The sequence below is a fragment of the Topomyia yanbarensis genome, chromosome 2 (assembly GCF_030247195.1).
Source record: "Topomyia yanbarensis strain Yona2022 chromosome 2, ASM3024719v1, whole genome shotgun sequence".
Taxonomy (NCBI): Eukaryota; Metazoa; Arthropoda; class Insecta; order Diptera; family Culicidae; genus Topomyia; species Topomyia yanbarensis.
In genome coordinates this window covers 466,410,037-466,424,598 of record NC_080671.1, presented here as the reverse complement: position 1 = coordinate 466,424,598, position 14,562 = coordinate 466,410,037, and the positions used below count along the sequence as shown (strand labels likewise).

Here is a 14,562-nt window from a genome sequence, read left to right as displayed (position 1 = left end):
AGACATGAGTTGCACGTTTTCGTTCGTTTTTTTTTTCGTTGTTGGAAAGTCAACCGACACAATATTAAATATGTAATTCTGCCACGCACCTGTGTGAAGTACGATGGAAGAACGCAACGTTGATCATCCAGTCGCGAGCATTGCACACGTTCCAGTAGCTCGAACAGATCGTGCGTTGCCCCCCGGAGCCGGTCCGGGCTGGTGGTGGCACTCTTGCTCGGCGTCGTCGACAGTCCATTCTGTTTGGCGTTGGATGCGGCTGTGGTCCACCCGCCCATATGCTGCCGTCTGGTTGTCGGAAGGAGAAGAGAGAAAAAAAAAGAAAGATTATAGTTAACATGTGTTTAATACGATTTTTAATTCGTATTTATCTAATTCACCACTAGACCCACGCTATGCAACTACTACTGTCTAAGCAAAACGACTCTAATTGAGATGATTAATTGGGAACCTGTTTACAAGTGAAATCTTAAACGATCATTAATGAACCGCTGAGTCGATTGGAGTCATACAAACATAATTAAAATGGTCAGTAGCCGATAAGTGTCGAGTAATCGATTGAGCGTGTCCAGTCCAAAATTCGAATATACTCATATGATATGATGTCTGTCCTAATTCGAACAGACGATGAAAAAGTTAGAATCATTTATCAAATTTGATAAATTGATTCGTTTGTGAACGTAGATTGTACACTGTGCTTGACAATTCCTCTCTCTCTCGGGTAATGTGAGACAGCAGCAGCAGCAGCAGCGGTGCGAACGAGCGTAGGATGCCAATTAGTCAACTGCGTGCGGCGGTGTTATTGGGTGGCCTACGCCTTCCACTTTATAGTTAGTGTGTTGTTAAGATTATTCATATATTTATTTACACTATTAGATCAAAACAGATTGGACAGTTTAGAGAGATGATTGGTTACATACTGGTTTATAAAAAAAACAAAGTTGACGTATGAGAATGGACGGTGAGCTAATCGTGATCGCAGTAGGCAGTGAATTTGTTGGTTAGAGTGCTTTCATCGTGGACACCGCTATATACAGTGATAACTGGTTAATGCTGATTAATCGAGGAATTTGCGTTGAAAAAGTTGATGGTGAAGTGGCTTCATTAGACCATAATGATTTGAATGACACTCATGTAATTTTAAAGGAAGAAGCGGCTCGAGTGTTTGGCAGATTAAACATTTTTTTTTGGTTGAATTGTTCCTGAAAACTAAATGATGATTGATGACTGAATATAATAGCACATTAAAGTCTGCGAATTATGGTTGCCCCGAGAGGGTGTGGGACGGGGTGACACCCCCGTGTTATAGAAGGGACCCGGATATTGAACGGAAAAAGTGCAAATTTTGTCATTCACCTCTATTACGAAACTCCAATCCGTATCTCAACATGACGCTGGGGTACGAATTACCTTAGTGAAGATCGGGTAACTAACCGCAGTCGGATCTTTGATCGGATACTGATAGACAAGGAAAGAGCGTCTGTTCCAGAACGGGCAGCTGAAGAAGAAATGCCGTTCCTCTTCAGTTAAATCCACACGAAAAAAAATTGTTCCCAGAATCGTGAATAAAGGGCCATGAACTCTGGAACAATCACGTTTTTACGTTACGAAAACAGGACCATGAACAAAAATAATGTGGTTTATAATTGTGTTAAATTTCCCTTCAGTAACGCCCGCAAAACGCTTTTATTAGTGGAGGAATTCCACGAAGATCCGTCCGAAAATCTTTAAAATCGTGACCGACCATCTTAGATTCCAATGAAACTTTACACGTTTCACCGTCATGCAAGACTAAATATTTTCCACAGGTAATAAGATTATTTTGACTCAAGAGCAACTTTTCAAAAGGGCGTAAACGTTTCTACGTGTATGAATTTCAAATTTTTTTTGTTCGATTACTGTATTTTATACAGCAAAACTATCTGAGAACAAGTTACAGGGAATGAATACTTCTGTCCGAAAAAATATACACTGAAAAAAATGTTGTGTCATTTTTCAAAAAAAAAAAATATGATAAAAATCCCATTTTTTAAATTTTTTTGTAGCTATATAGTTTAATCAAGAGACCCTATGGTTGAAATATATTTTGGTTGCTTTCATGTAACTTTCAAATGGTTTACAATATCGCCTTGATGTCAAAGAGAAAGCTGCACGAAAGTTTACGGGCCTTTTGAAAAACCTATTATTGTTGATGGAGAAACGCGACTAACTTATGAAAAGGTCGTAAAAAAACAAAATAATTGTGTTGTTAAAACAAAAGTTAAAATATCTCGAGAACTACTACATTTTAGAAAATTTTTGTTTAGAGCATTTCGATTTAAAATGGCATTTAGAATCATATTCAAAAAGAAAATTGTATTTTTGACTGCAAATAGTAAGAATTATAAAAAAATGTCAAAAATTGTTGTTAGGAAAACTTTTTTATTGAAAGCTTCTCCATGATCCAAATACACTAAAAAGGTTGCTTTTACGTCTTTAAAACGATAAACATTAAATTTTTGACGTTTTTTGATGGGGTAACGCGAATAACTTTTAAAAAGAGCATAATTACACGAATTAATTGTTTTTGAAGGAGCAAAATTTCAAATATCTCGAAAACTATCGCATTTTGGAAGATTTTTGTTAAATGCATTTTGATTTTAAATGGTACTTAGAATTATATTCTGCAATAAAATCACAATTTTGTATGTCAATTAGTATGAAATTTAAAAACATGTACGAAGTTATTGTTAGAAAAACTTTTTTACCGATTTTTTCTCCATCATGCAATCACAATCAAAATGTTTCTTTTCTCTTTAGGTTTTTGGTAACAAAATACAAAAAATTTTAAAAAATGGGTTTTTTCGCAATTTAAATTTTTATCATAATTTTTTTTTGTTTTGAAAAATGACACAACATTTTTTTCAGTGTATATTTTTTTCGGACAGAAGTATTCATTCCCTGTAACTTGTTCTCAGAAAGTTTTGCTGTATAAAATACAGTAATCGAACAAAAAATTTTTGAAATTCATACACGTAGAAACGTTTACGCCCTTTTGAAAAATTACTCTTGTATCAAAATATTCCAATTGCCAGAGAATATCATGGAGATTCATACAGCGAACACTGCAAAGTTTCGTTCGAATCGACGATAGTCATATTTTGCGGTCGGCCGGTTTCTCGTGGAATTCCTCAGTGGAAACATGTTTTTTTTGTTTTACGAACCTCAGTCACGGTTTCCACCAGGTCACTAGCAAATCGATTTTCTGCACGTGAACTAGTTCACAACTTTATGAATATTATCCACAAAACCAAAGGTTAACTCATGATGTTGTTCATAGATTTAGGAACATTTGTTCACAAAATCAAAACATTCTGGATATTTTCCTAGTTCACGAGAAAATATCCAGAATGTTCACAAAACTCGGAATTTTATTCATGAATCCCTTCAATCCTCGTGAACTAATTCATGATTCCTAGTATATTAGTCACGATCCAATATCCGTGCTCGTGAAATAGTTCACAAAATTATGAAATATGTTTCATGTATTCGTGAACTGGTTCATGAATCCTAGTATAATAGTCACTACTTATCATTCATGCTCGTGAAATAGCTCACAAAATCATCAAATACTGATAATGTATTCGTGAACTAATTCACGATTCCCAATATTTTAGTCACGATCCATTATCCATTCACGCTCGTGAAGTGGTTCACAAAATCATGAAATATTGTTCATGTATTCGTGAACTTTTTATGATACCTAACATAATAGTCACGACTTATCATTCGTGATCGTGAAATATTTCACGAAATCATAATATATTATTCATGTATTCGTGAATTTGTTCATGATCTCTAGTATAGTCCGACAATTCGTGCTCGTCAAATAGTTCACAAAATTATGAAATATTATTCATGGATTCGTGAACTAGTTCGAGATGAACGCAACGCTCACGAAAAAAATCGACAACACACACTCACACACAACGAGTTAGTATTTGATTTCGTATCAAATTGCTGCTTACGAATCTCACAAAAGATTCTCTTTCTTCTCCACCTCACACCTTACATTACCGCCACCCACCCACCCAGGGCCACCGATAGGGGAGGGGAGACGGGGTGTTTCCCCCCGGGCCCGAAGTTCTGGAGGGGGACTTTGAACAGGAGAAATGATTCCTTCAAACATTATTTCAATAACGACTTATTTGAAAATTTAATTAGAGCTTCAATAATATTCTTTAATTTCCTTAAATTTCCATCATAAAGTTAATCGAAAATTAAATTTTGAAGTTTATACTGTATGACAGAATAAACAAAAGAAAAGTTAGAAACTTAGAACTCAAAAACGATTTTACGCGCAGTGGGTAACAAGACCTATGATCTTTCTTTTGTAAATTGTGTTTTTACTGAACCTTATTTTCTATTTCATACTTTACTATAATTATCTCATGGCTTTTGACCGACTATTTAAAGAATTGAGTTAGTTTTGCTAATTAATTAGAAACTTTGAAATCTGTGGATGGGTTCAAAAAACAGTGGTTTGTTTTTTTTTACTTTAGCTATACGGTTAAAATTAAATCATTAGTCCAATTGCGATAATTTTTATCTTTTCAGAACAATATTTCTACTTATTTCAATCCGTCGTGGCTACCTTCTTTTAGAGTGCTGAATTTGTCAAAAAGGATTTGTGAAACGAATTCCAATTCTCTCCACAAATCAAGAAAGAACATGAAAATACGCGAAGAAAACGATCCAATCCTTTTCCGTATTCACTTGAAAAATATCATTTAAATACAAGAAGCGGAAAGTTTATTAGTTTTAAAAAATTAAAAAGACATTTATTTTTTTAACTAAACTTTTAATTTTTATGATTTCCTTATATTTGTCATATTTTCCAATTTTCTAAATTTAGTATTTCTCTATCCGCCCTTTTTTCCACATTTTTCATTTTAGGTTTCATTTGCTTAAAAATTATTTTTTCAATTTTTTTGTTTTAATTTTCTGCGTGGTGTAAATTTTTCTGTTCTCCAGGCGTGGTGCGTGGTTCCACCACAAAATCGTACACGGTTCAACTGTGTGCGGGGTAATGCCACCACTGCCGAAAATCCGTAGCGTCTACCGCTTATTGTACCGTCCGGACGTCACAGCCATGATGTTGCTCATTTGACAGGCGAGCATTTCGTATTTGACTGAGCTACCTAGGTGCTTCCTATTGACCTGCACAGAAAAAATATTTTGCAATTTTAAGTTTATTTTCATGCACATGTTTGGAGCATGAATATAAATGTAAAATTAAGTTCCACCAAAAATCCACACGATTTGCGCTTTCTTCAACGAATTTTATTATAATTCTACACGTGGATTGAAAATTACAGTTTCTTCAAACGAAAAACCAATGCACTTCAATGTATTTTTTACACGCATATTGCTGTAAAATGAATGACATGTAATATTACACGAAAGAAAGTGTAAAATTGTATGCTTTTGATGCTGTAATTGAGTGCATTGATTTTAACGTAATTTTCAATCAAAGTTTTGAATCAATCTTTATATGTTTACATTCGTATTGATTTACATGTCGTTTAAATTTCATTATTTTTTGTGTGTATGCTATTCACCAATATACCACAAAGTCCCTCAAAATAGTCGATTCGATCTAACGAATAGGCCCAAAGAAAGATGTTCATCGGATGGATTAGTATCGTAGAATATATTTAATACTGAAATTCTACTGAAGACACTAGATTAGTGTATTGTTCGAATCAGAATGTAGAAATTGAATGCTTGGATTTTTTTTTCTTTCATTAAAAGTTTTCTGCGTGCTACCGCAGTTAATTTAAACTCAAAATGGGTTTCGATTCGTCTGATTTGGCTCGCTTGTTCAATGAACAGGTACATCTTACCAACGAGTCGCCTCTCGTTTTGTTATTTATGCTTTTCTTTTGCGAGGTTTTTTTTTCTCAATATTCTCGCATTTTTGTTTATTATTAGTATTTTCCGATTTTATCCATTTAAACAATTTTCAATTCCATGTTTTCTATTTTGTTGGGCTATTTCCACTTGTTTTGGTTTTCTATTTTGGTAATTTAATTTATTCCGCCCAATTGTTCCCATTATTATTACTCTTAGATCTTAAAAATAACATGTCCATTTTTTTGATTTTTCTTGATTATTTTATTTTTATCTTTTTATTCCGTTCTTGTACTTTATCATTTCTTCTACTTTCAAATATTTTTAAGATTTTCCCATTTTCTTGTTTTCATGCTTTCCATTTTTTAATATGGTACTCATTTTTATATTTCAAACATTTTCTATTATTGTAATTTTTACGCCTAACTCAGTGGATCCATTTCGCTCATTTCTATATTTGTTTGCTTTATTGTGGTCATGTTTTCCTTTTTTTATGTATTCATTTTTCTTTCTTGTCCATGATGTTTTATTTTCATTTTGTCGTTTACCAGTTTTTCGATATTTTTCAATATTTTTCTATTTCTTCAAGGTTTGTCTAATTTCCTTTTTCGTTTCCTTTGTTTAATCTGATTGTTTCAATTAACAATCTGTTTTATTTTGCAATTTATTCAAATTATTTACATACTTTTAAGTAGAAACTTTTTCATTGTCTCAGTTTTGTCCATTTTCTGTTGTTTCTTCGCTTTGTTTTTTTTCTATTTTTGATAATAGTAGGTTTTTGACTTTTTGCATATTATTAATCATTTTCCTATTTTTTATCTTTCTCGTTTCGTTCCATTTTATCTATTAATTAGTTTTTTCTCGTTTGTTCCATTTTGGTTTTTCTCTTTTTACATTGTACCTCCATTGAATGTTCTTTTTGTTTTTTATATAAATTTATTACATTTTCATTTTGCTACTAATTTTGTATTTTCTGCAAGGTTTTTATTATGAGTTCTTCAATAACATTTACCAAATATATAAATGAAGGACTCGCAAAAACCACCTGAATCAGTTTCCCTGAAACTACACTCTCGAACATATGACACACCAAATTGTATTTTCAGAGGCTGACAATTTTGTAGCGCACCGACTTGGTCGAATGTGTTGTTTCTTCAACAAAATCTAGAAGAAACCAGACAAAGATTCGAACAAATCCATGCAATATCGAGACCTGGAAAGACATGAAAATATTGATAAATCGGCTACTTTCAAAGCCACTAAAAATTTCGTAGAGATATTTAAAAGGTTTTGCGATCAAAATTTGGTCGACTTAAACTTGACGCAATTCTTTGCATATATTCAACAAATCTAAAAAACCTGCATTTGCCTGCGTGCGGAAAGATGTCTTCTGCTGGCATGAAACGAGCTTAGGCAGCATTACTACGAATCGCTTAAGTCTATCAACAACCAGCAAAGACAGACTTGTCCTACCTTACTATAAGAACCGATCATGGTAAAGAGGGATAGGTCTGTCTCTGTCGTGAGACACGTTGGTAGACTTGAGCGATTCGTAGTAATGCTGCCTGAGCTCGACTCCTGCCAGCAGAAGACAAAACTTTAGTCCGTAAGATTTTGAGCCTAATGTTTCTTATGACACTGCCAATCTCTAGCTAATTGAATAATCTCTAGCTAACTGAATGTTGTAAAAAAGTAAAAAAGAAAATGTTACTACATAATACTCGAAATAAAAAAGAAAAAAAAAATCAAAAAATTACCATAGCACCATTGGAAATGAAAAATTAACTGCACTAATTGTATTCTTCTATAGCTCTCCACAAAAGTTTTTATGCACTATTCGTAATAATAGATAATTATTTGTTCCCATTGATTTAGAGCTCAACAGTTTCTGTGTTCGAAAAATCTACAATGAAGGAGGGCCCTTATGCTGATCCCCCCGGGCCCGCAATTTCTCTCTACAGCCCTGCACCCACCCACCCATCGCACGCAATCTCGTTCATAGATTTAGGAACATTTGTTCACAAAATCAAAACATTCTGGATATTTTCTCGTGAACTAGTTCATGAAACTCAGAATTTTATAAATGAATCCCTTCAATTCTCGTGAACTAATTCATGATTCCTAATATATTAGTCACGATCTAATATCCGTGCTCGTGAAACAGTTCACAAAATCATGCAATATTTTTCATGTATTCGTGAACTGGTTCATGATTCCTAGTATAATAGTCACGACTTTCCATTTATGCTCGTGAAATTTTTCACAAAATCATCAAATATTGCTGAAATATTATTCATGGATTCGTGAACTAGTTCATGATTCATAGTACCTGATTTACGATATATTTTGTGTGTTTGTTATATATTTAAAATAGATTCCTTTTCATTTTCAATTTCATGCAACATGGTAATGAAATTAATGCTAACGAAATTTGGGGTAATATTCGTGGAATCATTTTTGTTCCATGCACTTTTTCATGAAATGTTCAGCTGCTAGCGGCCAGTAATAGGTACGATCAGTAGATAAAAGAAAACTATTAGGGCCTCGACAACGTGAATAGAAATCACGAAAATTATGATTTATTAAAAATATTAAAAATCGTGACTAAGATCCTGAGATCATGAACATGAATCACTCTACTCATGATTAAAATATGACGATAACGTGAATAGAAATTACGAAATGCGCGACTATGATCCCGAAATCATGAACGTAAATCCCGACTGAAAAATCCGATAGCAAACTTATGAATAAAATAGCACGGTAACGTGATGAGAAATCACAAAAAATTTCGAATAAACTCCTGAAACCATGAACATCGTTTGACTGTCGGCTGTGTATTCCCAAATTCTGAACAAGAATCCTAACAAAAACTAAACATGTCTAGGGAACAACAACAGTAACCCAACCAAACATTCGAATATAACGCCATGTATATATTTCCGGTGAACTAGATTTTTAGAAACACAAATAGTTTCATGAATACGAGGTTTATCATTCACAATTTCAGGAATTTGGTCACGATTCTCGTAAATCGTTCTGTTCACGATATTTTGTTCATGAATTTATGAACGGATTTTTTTTTCTCCATGCAGGCAAATAAGTTTCTAGTGCCGAGCCTTTTTGGCGATAACCGGTTTTGCGGTACTGAAGCCTCTGGTACCGGTAATACCAGTAATCATTTCGTCAATCGTTATTATACGAGTGGAGACTCCAGTAGCGGTGTACTATCAAAATGTACGAGGACTCCGAACTAAAATTGATGATTTCTTCTTGGCTGCGTCAGATGAAAAATATGATGTTGTCGTTCTGACTAAAACTTGGCTGAATAATGAAATCCACTCTGCTCAACTGTTTGGTAATGTCTATACAGTTTACCGGAACGATCGTGAGCCTATTCATCCAAAAAAGGAGAGGAGGTGGCGCCCTTATTGCCGTCTCCACCAAGCACAGTTCCGCAAAAGTCGAGAATCTTGTTTGGATCAGCTCTTGTACTGGTTTCCTTATATCCTGATCCGGTGGAATCCACATTTTCTTCAGCAAGCTCCAGTTGCATCGTTGGTCTGTCTACAGCGAATTTAAAACAAAATAATGACGTTAAAAACACCACAAACCGCATCTTGGACCCATATTTTTGCCAATGAAGAAGCTGTATCAAATTGCACCGTATCAGAGGCTATTGAACCTCTCTTGTGGAAAAAGATTTATTCCACCCAGCTGCCGCTACTATAGTTTGTATTATCCACAAACGGTGAATTACGAAAAATCTCACTGAGGAGTTGACGTTTGACTTTTACAAGGCGGATTATGCGGCACTTAATCGTGCCATTTCTAACGTCGATTGGACTCAGTTTTTATACTGCGGCAGTAAAATCATACATTTCAACGGATCAGCATTGTTTCTTCAGGGAAAGGTTAATAAACACGAATCTAACTAATTTTCCATCGCAAATTGACGCCATCTATACAGATCTCAAGGCAGCCTTCGACTGTGTAGATCACCAATTGTTACTAGCAAAAATTAACCGATTAGGTTGCTCTTTACGCTTCACCCGTTGGCTAGAAACCCACCCAGTTGACAGGCGACTTACTGTCAAGCTTGAACCATACCGGTCATACAGTTTTTCCAACGGCTCAGGTATTCCACAAGGAAGCAACCTGGGACCGCTATTGTTTTCAATATTTTTTAATGATGTTTATCCAATCATTCCAGCGGGTTTTCCGCTTGTTTATGCCGATGACCTGAGAATTTTTATCGATGATGACAACGACAACGACTAATTGAGCTATTTGAGGACTGGTGCTGTTGAAATCAACTGACTATTAGTGTGTATAAATGTTGTGTTATCTCATTCACACGAAAAAAAAAAATCTATTGACTGGATATATAAAATGTGTGGAAGTCCGGTTGAGAGAGTAAGAGTGATAAAATACCTTGGAGTTTTATTGAACACACAGTTATCGTTTGGAAATCACTACTCGAGCATCTTTGCTAAAGCACTGTGGGAAAATGAACCAGTTCAGGTAATGCTTTGGAAACTCAACAGTGTTTACCACTTGCTTGATTTTCCACATTCAGTGGATGCTTTTAAAAACCGATTGACTCTTTGTCAGATGAATTAATAGAAATAATAATAATAGTAATAATAATAATAATAATAATATTAAATAACAGTACTAGATTTTTTTGTCAGAAAAGGACTAAATCATAAATAAATAAAAGGTTCGAAAATTCGCTTTTCTTGGTAAACTCTAATCTCGCCCAAAGCAGAAGCAAGAAATTGCTCTGCGAAATCTTAATAAAATAAGTGAGCGATTCTATTGCTTTGTTACTTATTCACTACACAAACAGTACAGTATTGTTCCCCCGGCTGCGCATTGAAATCCGCAATGCCATAGAACTTAAAAGTGTAACTACTATGAAAATTATCTTTGCAACTAACTTCATACAAACAAGTAGAAGACAACGCAATACAGGATGGAATAATCGGCTAAAGACACGGCCATGTTTAACGGAAACTGTTTAGAGACTCGGTCCTTGTAAAGGCCGTACCTTGATGGAACCTGCGAAAACCACCGTGCTTGTTCGGGAGCTACAAAAAGTGATGTGAAAGATGAATTCTATGAGCGTCTAGACAAGAGCTACGCACATGACGTAAAATTCATAGTCGAAGACAAGAATTCTTTCGTCCAATTATTGGCATGAAAATTAACGACCGGACGGGAATCTGTTGACAGACAATACGGGGGACTGTCCACACTAGACGCGAAGTGCGAAAGGCTATTCGAGAGCTGCTAATGGTAAGGTCGTTGGGAAGGACGCAATCCCGGCAGAACTGCTAAAAGTCGGGAGTAACCGGCTGTCGAAGCAATGTACCACAAAATCGAGATGATCTGGGTGAAAAAAGAAATGCCTTTGGATGTGATGTGCAAATGAACCGAACCATCATCACGAGTTCTTACATTCTTCTTGTTTTCGCGTATGACTTCAATATTATCTGCGTTGATCGCAGAGCAGTGGAAGATACATTTTTATAAACTCTGACAAGACAAAGTACATAGTAGCTGGTCCAAACGGTGTTGGTTCTGATGTAGAAATCGATGGGGTACGATACGAGGTTGTTAAAGAATTCATACACCTTTGACATGTGATAACAATGTCAGACCGCGATGTGGGCGGTTGCGGTTACGAATTGAACTTCCTATGGTTTAGGTAGTCAGCTTAAGGGGCAGACGCATAAATCACAAGCTGTATAAAGTACACAAACATGCTATATATTGGAAAGCTGATCGGCACACTACGGTAAGTCTTGCGCTAAAACAACTAAAGAATTAATTTCCTACAACCAGCACTAACAACCAGCCTTCGACATCTGGTAGTACAACACAGATAACCGGTAAAAAATAATTACCGGACAAACAATATTCCATGGTATCCCTAAATCAACAACATGCTATACCTTGGGAAGTAATAAACAAAAAAGAAGCCGACTATTCCAGAGTCACTCAGAAACACACGAAGCATATAAAAAAAATACAACAGTGGAAACCAAAACTGCTCCAGCGACAAGGACGTACACTAGAGCGAGGGAGAAGGTAGACTGAGCAACCAAGGATAAAATAAATAGTGGAAATAACGGTCTCCCTCCGAGAAAGAATATCACGCGCGACAACAAGCAATGCACCCAGAATATTCGACAGCAATAATCTTCGTTTTTTTTCTATCCGAATTATATTGATTTGAAATGTTTATTATTTCCGTAGTTGGTGAATGACCCTTGTGGTTAAAATATTAATGATTCTAAAAAAGCTTGGATAATCTGGAAGTATTATTCACAATATTTCAAAATTGTCCAATACTTGATTGCCAATAGCTAAAAATATAAGAAAAGCACGAATACCAACTTAAGGATGATAAAATGGTTTGAAAAGTGACAAAGTCAGAGGACGGCCAAATCTTTCTGCTCGCACTGTTTCTAGGAAAATAAAAAAGTCATTATTATTTGTGCACAATTCGAAACATCCTTAAAGAATTACGTTATTCGAAGTAGTGATTGTTCCGAATCATAGTGTTAGGCTTATTAGAATTTTTTGATGATATTTCAGCAAATTTTGTATTGTATATTTATTGGGGCTTTAACCTGGTTGATCATTCGCCCTTGAGCAAATTTTCCTGCGTGATGATGGATGACGCAGCTTAGGACGACGTGGAAGACTTTAAACAGTTTCCTGGCATGTCTTTCTATACTGCTTTGCGATAAAATGAGGTACCAAATTATTTCTGAAAGGTAGAGAAGTTTGGTTTAGCAAGCCATCTGCAACAGTGGATGAACCAGTAAAAACAAGGACATCTACTAGGAATAGTGTTTAAAATGATTGTGCTCACTTCAAATAAGTCAAATGGAAATAATATAATGTAGAGGGACCCGGGGCTATTAAGACCGTGGGGATAAATCAAACCCCCTCGATTTCTCAGAAAATCGTAAAACTTTCTAACTGTTCGTGGAACCGCTATTCTAAGACATTAATTTTGACAGCTGAATCTCATTCTTCAGTTTGTGATGGAATGATTTTTGTTTGGGTGAAAACACAGATATTTTCAAGACGCTCACCACTTTTATGCGAAGTGGGCGTACGGGGCTATTCGGACCCCCTATTCCATCAACCACCGTTCAGCGGCTTGCGTCTTCAAACATTTCGTTATAAAATATCAACTGTGGACAAAGTTAGTTTCACTAGAAAGGGGGAATGGTGTGGGTCGATAGTGTATGCGATATTCAGATATGGTGCAAATCATTGAAGCTTGCCCATTCCCACTCATTCTGTATGGTTTCGCGAGTTAGCTATCGCTTGGTTTTTTTGAGCGATGCACAGGTAGATAATTATCTCAAAACAGTAAATGAACCATGTTGGGTTCTCTAGGGTTAGCAATGTTACTGGCGGTCGTTACACCCACGCAGATATTATTGTCCTTACAACGGATATGTCCCCAAAGTCGTTCAAGTCTGAGGCTAATGTCTGTTTATACATTTAGACGAGATACGATTAGCGACAGCGATGAGCACACCACCATCTCATTTTTCATATACTTCTTGAGTCGTGATGGTTATGGTAAATCGTGTACCTCGTACCAAATAGTTGAAGCACGGATAATTATTGTACTTAACCATTTGATATAATGGTCATTTGGCATAGTGGCTCTTTTGTATGAAATGTACAGAATATTTAATACTGTGAAGGTCAAACTTCCATGGTAGATTGCGTCAAATGTTTGAGTTAACCTCACAATTACTATCACTGTATTGAGCTGTAAACCCACTAAACCTTTTTTTTATCAAAATGTGTCTTCAGTTCGGTTTCAATACAGGTTCAAACAACCGCTCATGTTTGAAAGAAGGAATATTAGAGTAAATTGTCTCCTAGCTCATGCCTCCACGCGAGTCTATTGATGACATTTGGTCCTTAGATCGGCGACGACTGGGTGCTATCAGCCTTCTGCCGATAGTAGCAGAATGAGGGAGTGCGAACAGATCTAGTCAAGAAAATAGAATTGTAAAAAATGAATAGTTGATCGGAAATCAGTCCCAATAGGACTTTAATTTGACTAGTATCGATGATCACGGGTCAATACGTACTGAAAATTTGCGGTGTCTGTTTTTATGAATCTAATTTCAAGTTCCATTATTGCTAACAAGCCAGTGCATCAGGTCAACAATCTTTTGTTTACATGTTCAGTGGTCGTTATTATCACTCGTTTACGTATATTTCATAAACAATCCGATATAGAATTGATGTATAACATCTCGCGCTATCATAACTCTTTGTCTGTATAACGTGTTATCACTCGGTAGTTTTCAACCCAAAAAATATATGGTAGAGAAGAAAAAGCGAAACCTGTCTAAATAATGTTTCAATTAATAGTGATCCGACCCATTACACAGATAAGATTAACTATTCTAGGCTGTGTTGTGTTCAAATTGCTTTTGTTTAGAAAACATAAAATACTCTCGGTAGCCGGCCACTCAGAGTTTAAAAAGATTCAAAAACTAAACAAGAGCTTTTCATTTTCGAGCGACTAGTTAACTAGACAACTACCCAATTATAAGTATCGCACTATTGTTGCGGCTCTATACAAAGTTTTCAGCCAAGCATATAACATTATGCGCTTTC

The 14,562-nt window shown here is 35.5% G+C and overlaps 1 protein-coding gene across 5 annotated transcripts in view; it reads right to left on the bottom strand.

Moving 5' to 3' along the window:
• Nucleotides 1-14,562, bottom strand: part of LOC131686141 (rap1 GTPase-activating protein 1) — a 521,880-nt gene that overhangs the window by 201,134 nt on the left and 306,184 nt on the right. For all 5 annotated transcript variants that reach the window (XM_058970318.1, XM_058970317.1, XM_058970321.1 and 2 more), the window contains one exon: nucleotides 90-288. In XM_058970318.1, coding sequence (XP_058826301.1) covers nucleotides 90-288 — 199 coding nt within the window. The remainder of the gene's footprint in view (nucleotides 1-89; nucleotides 289-14,562) is intronic.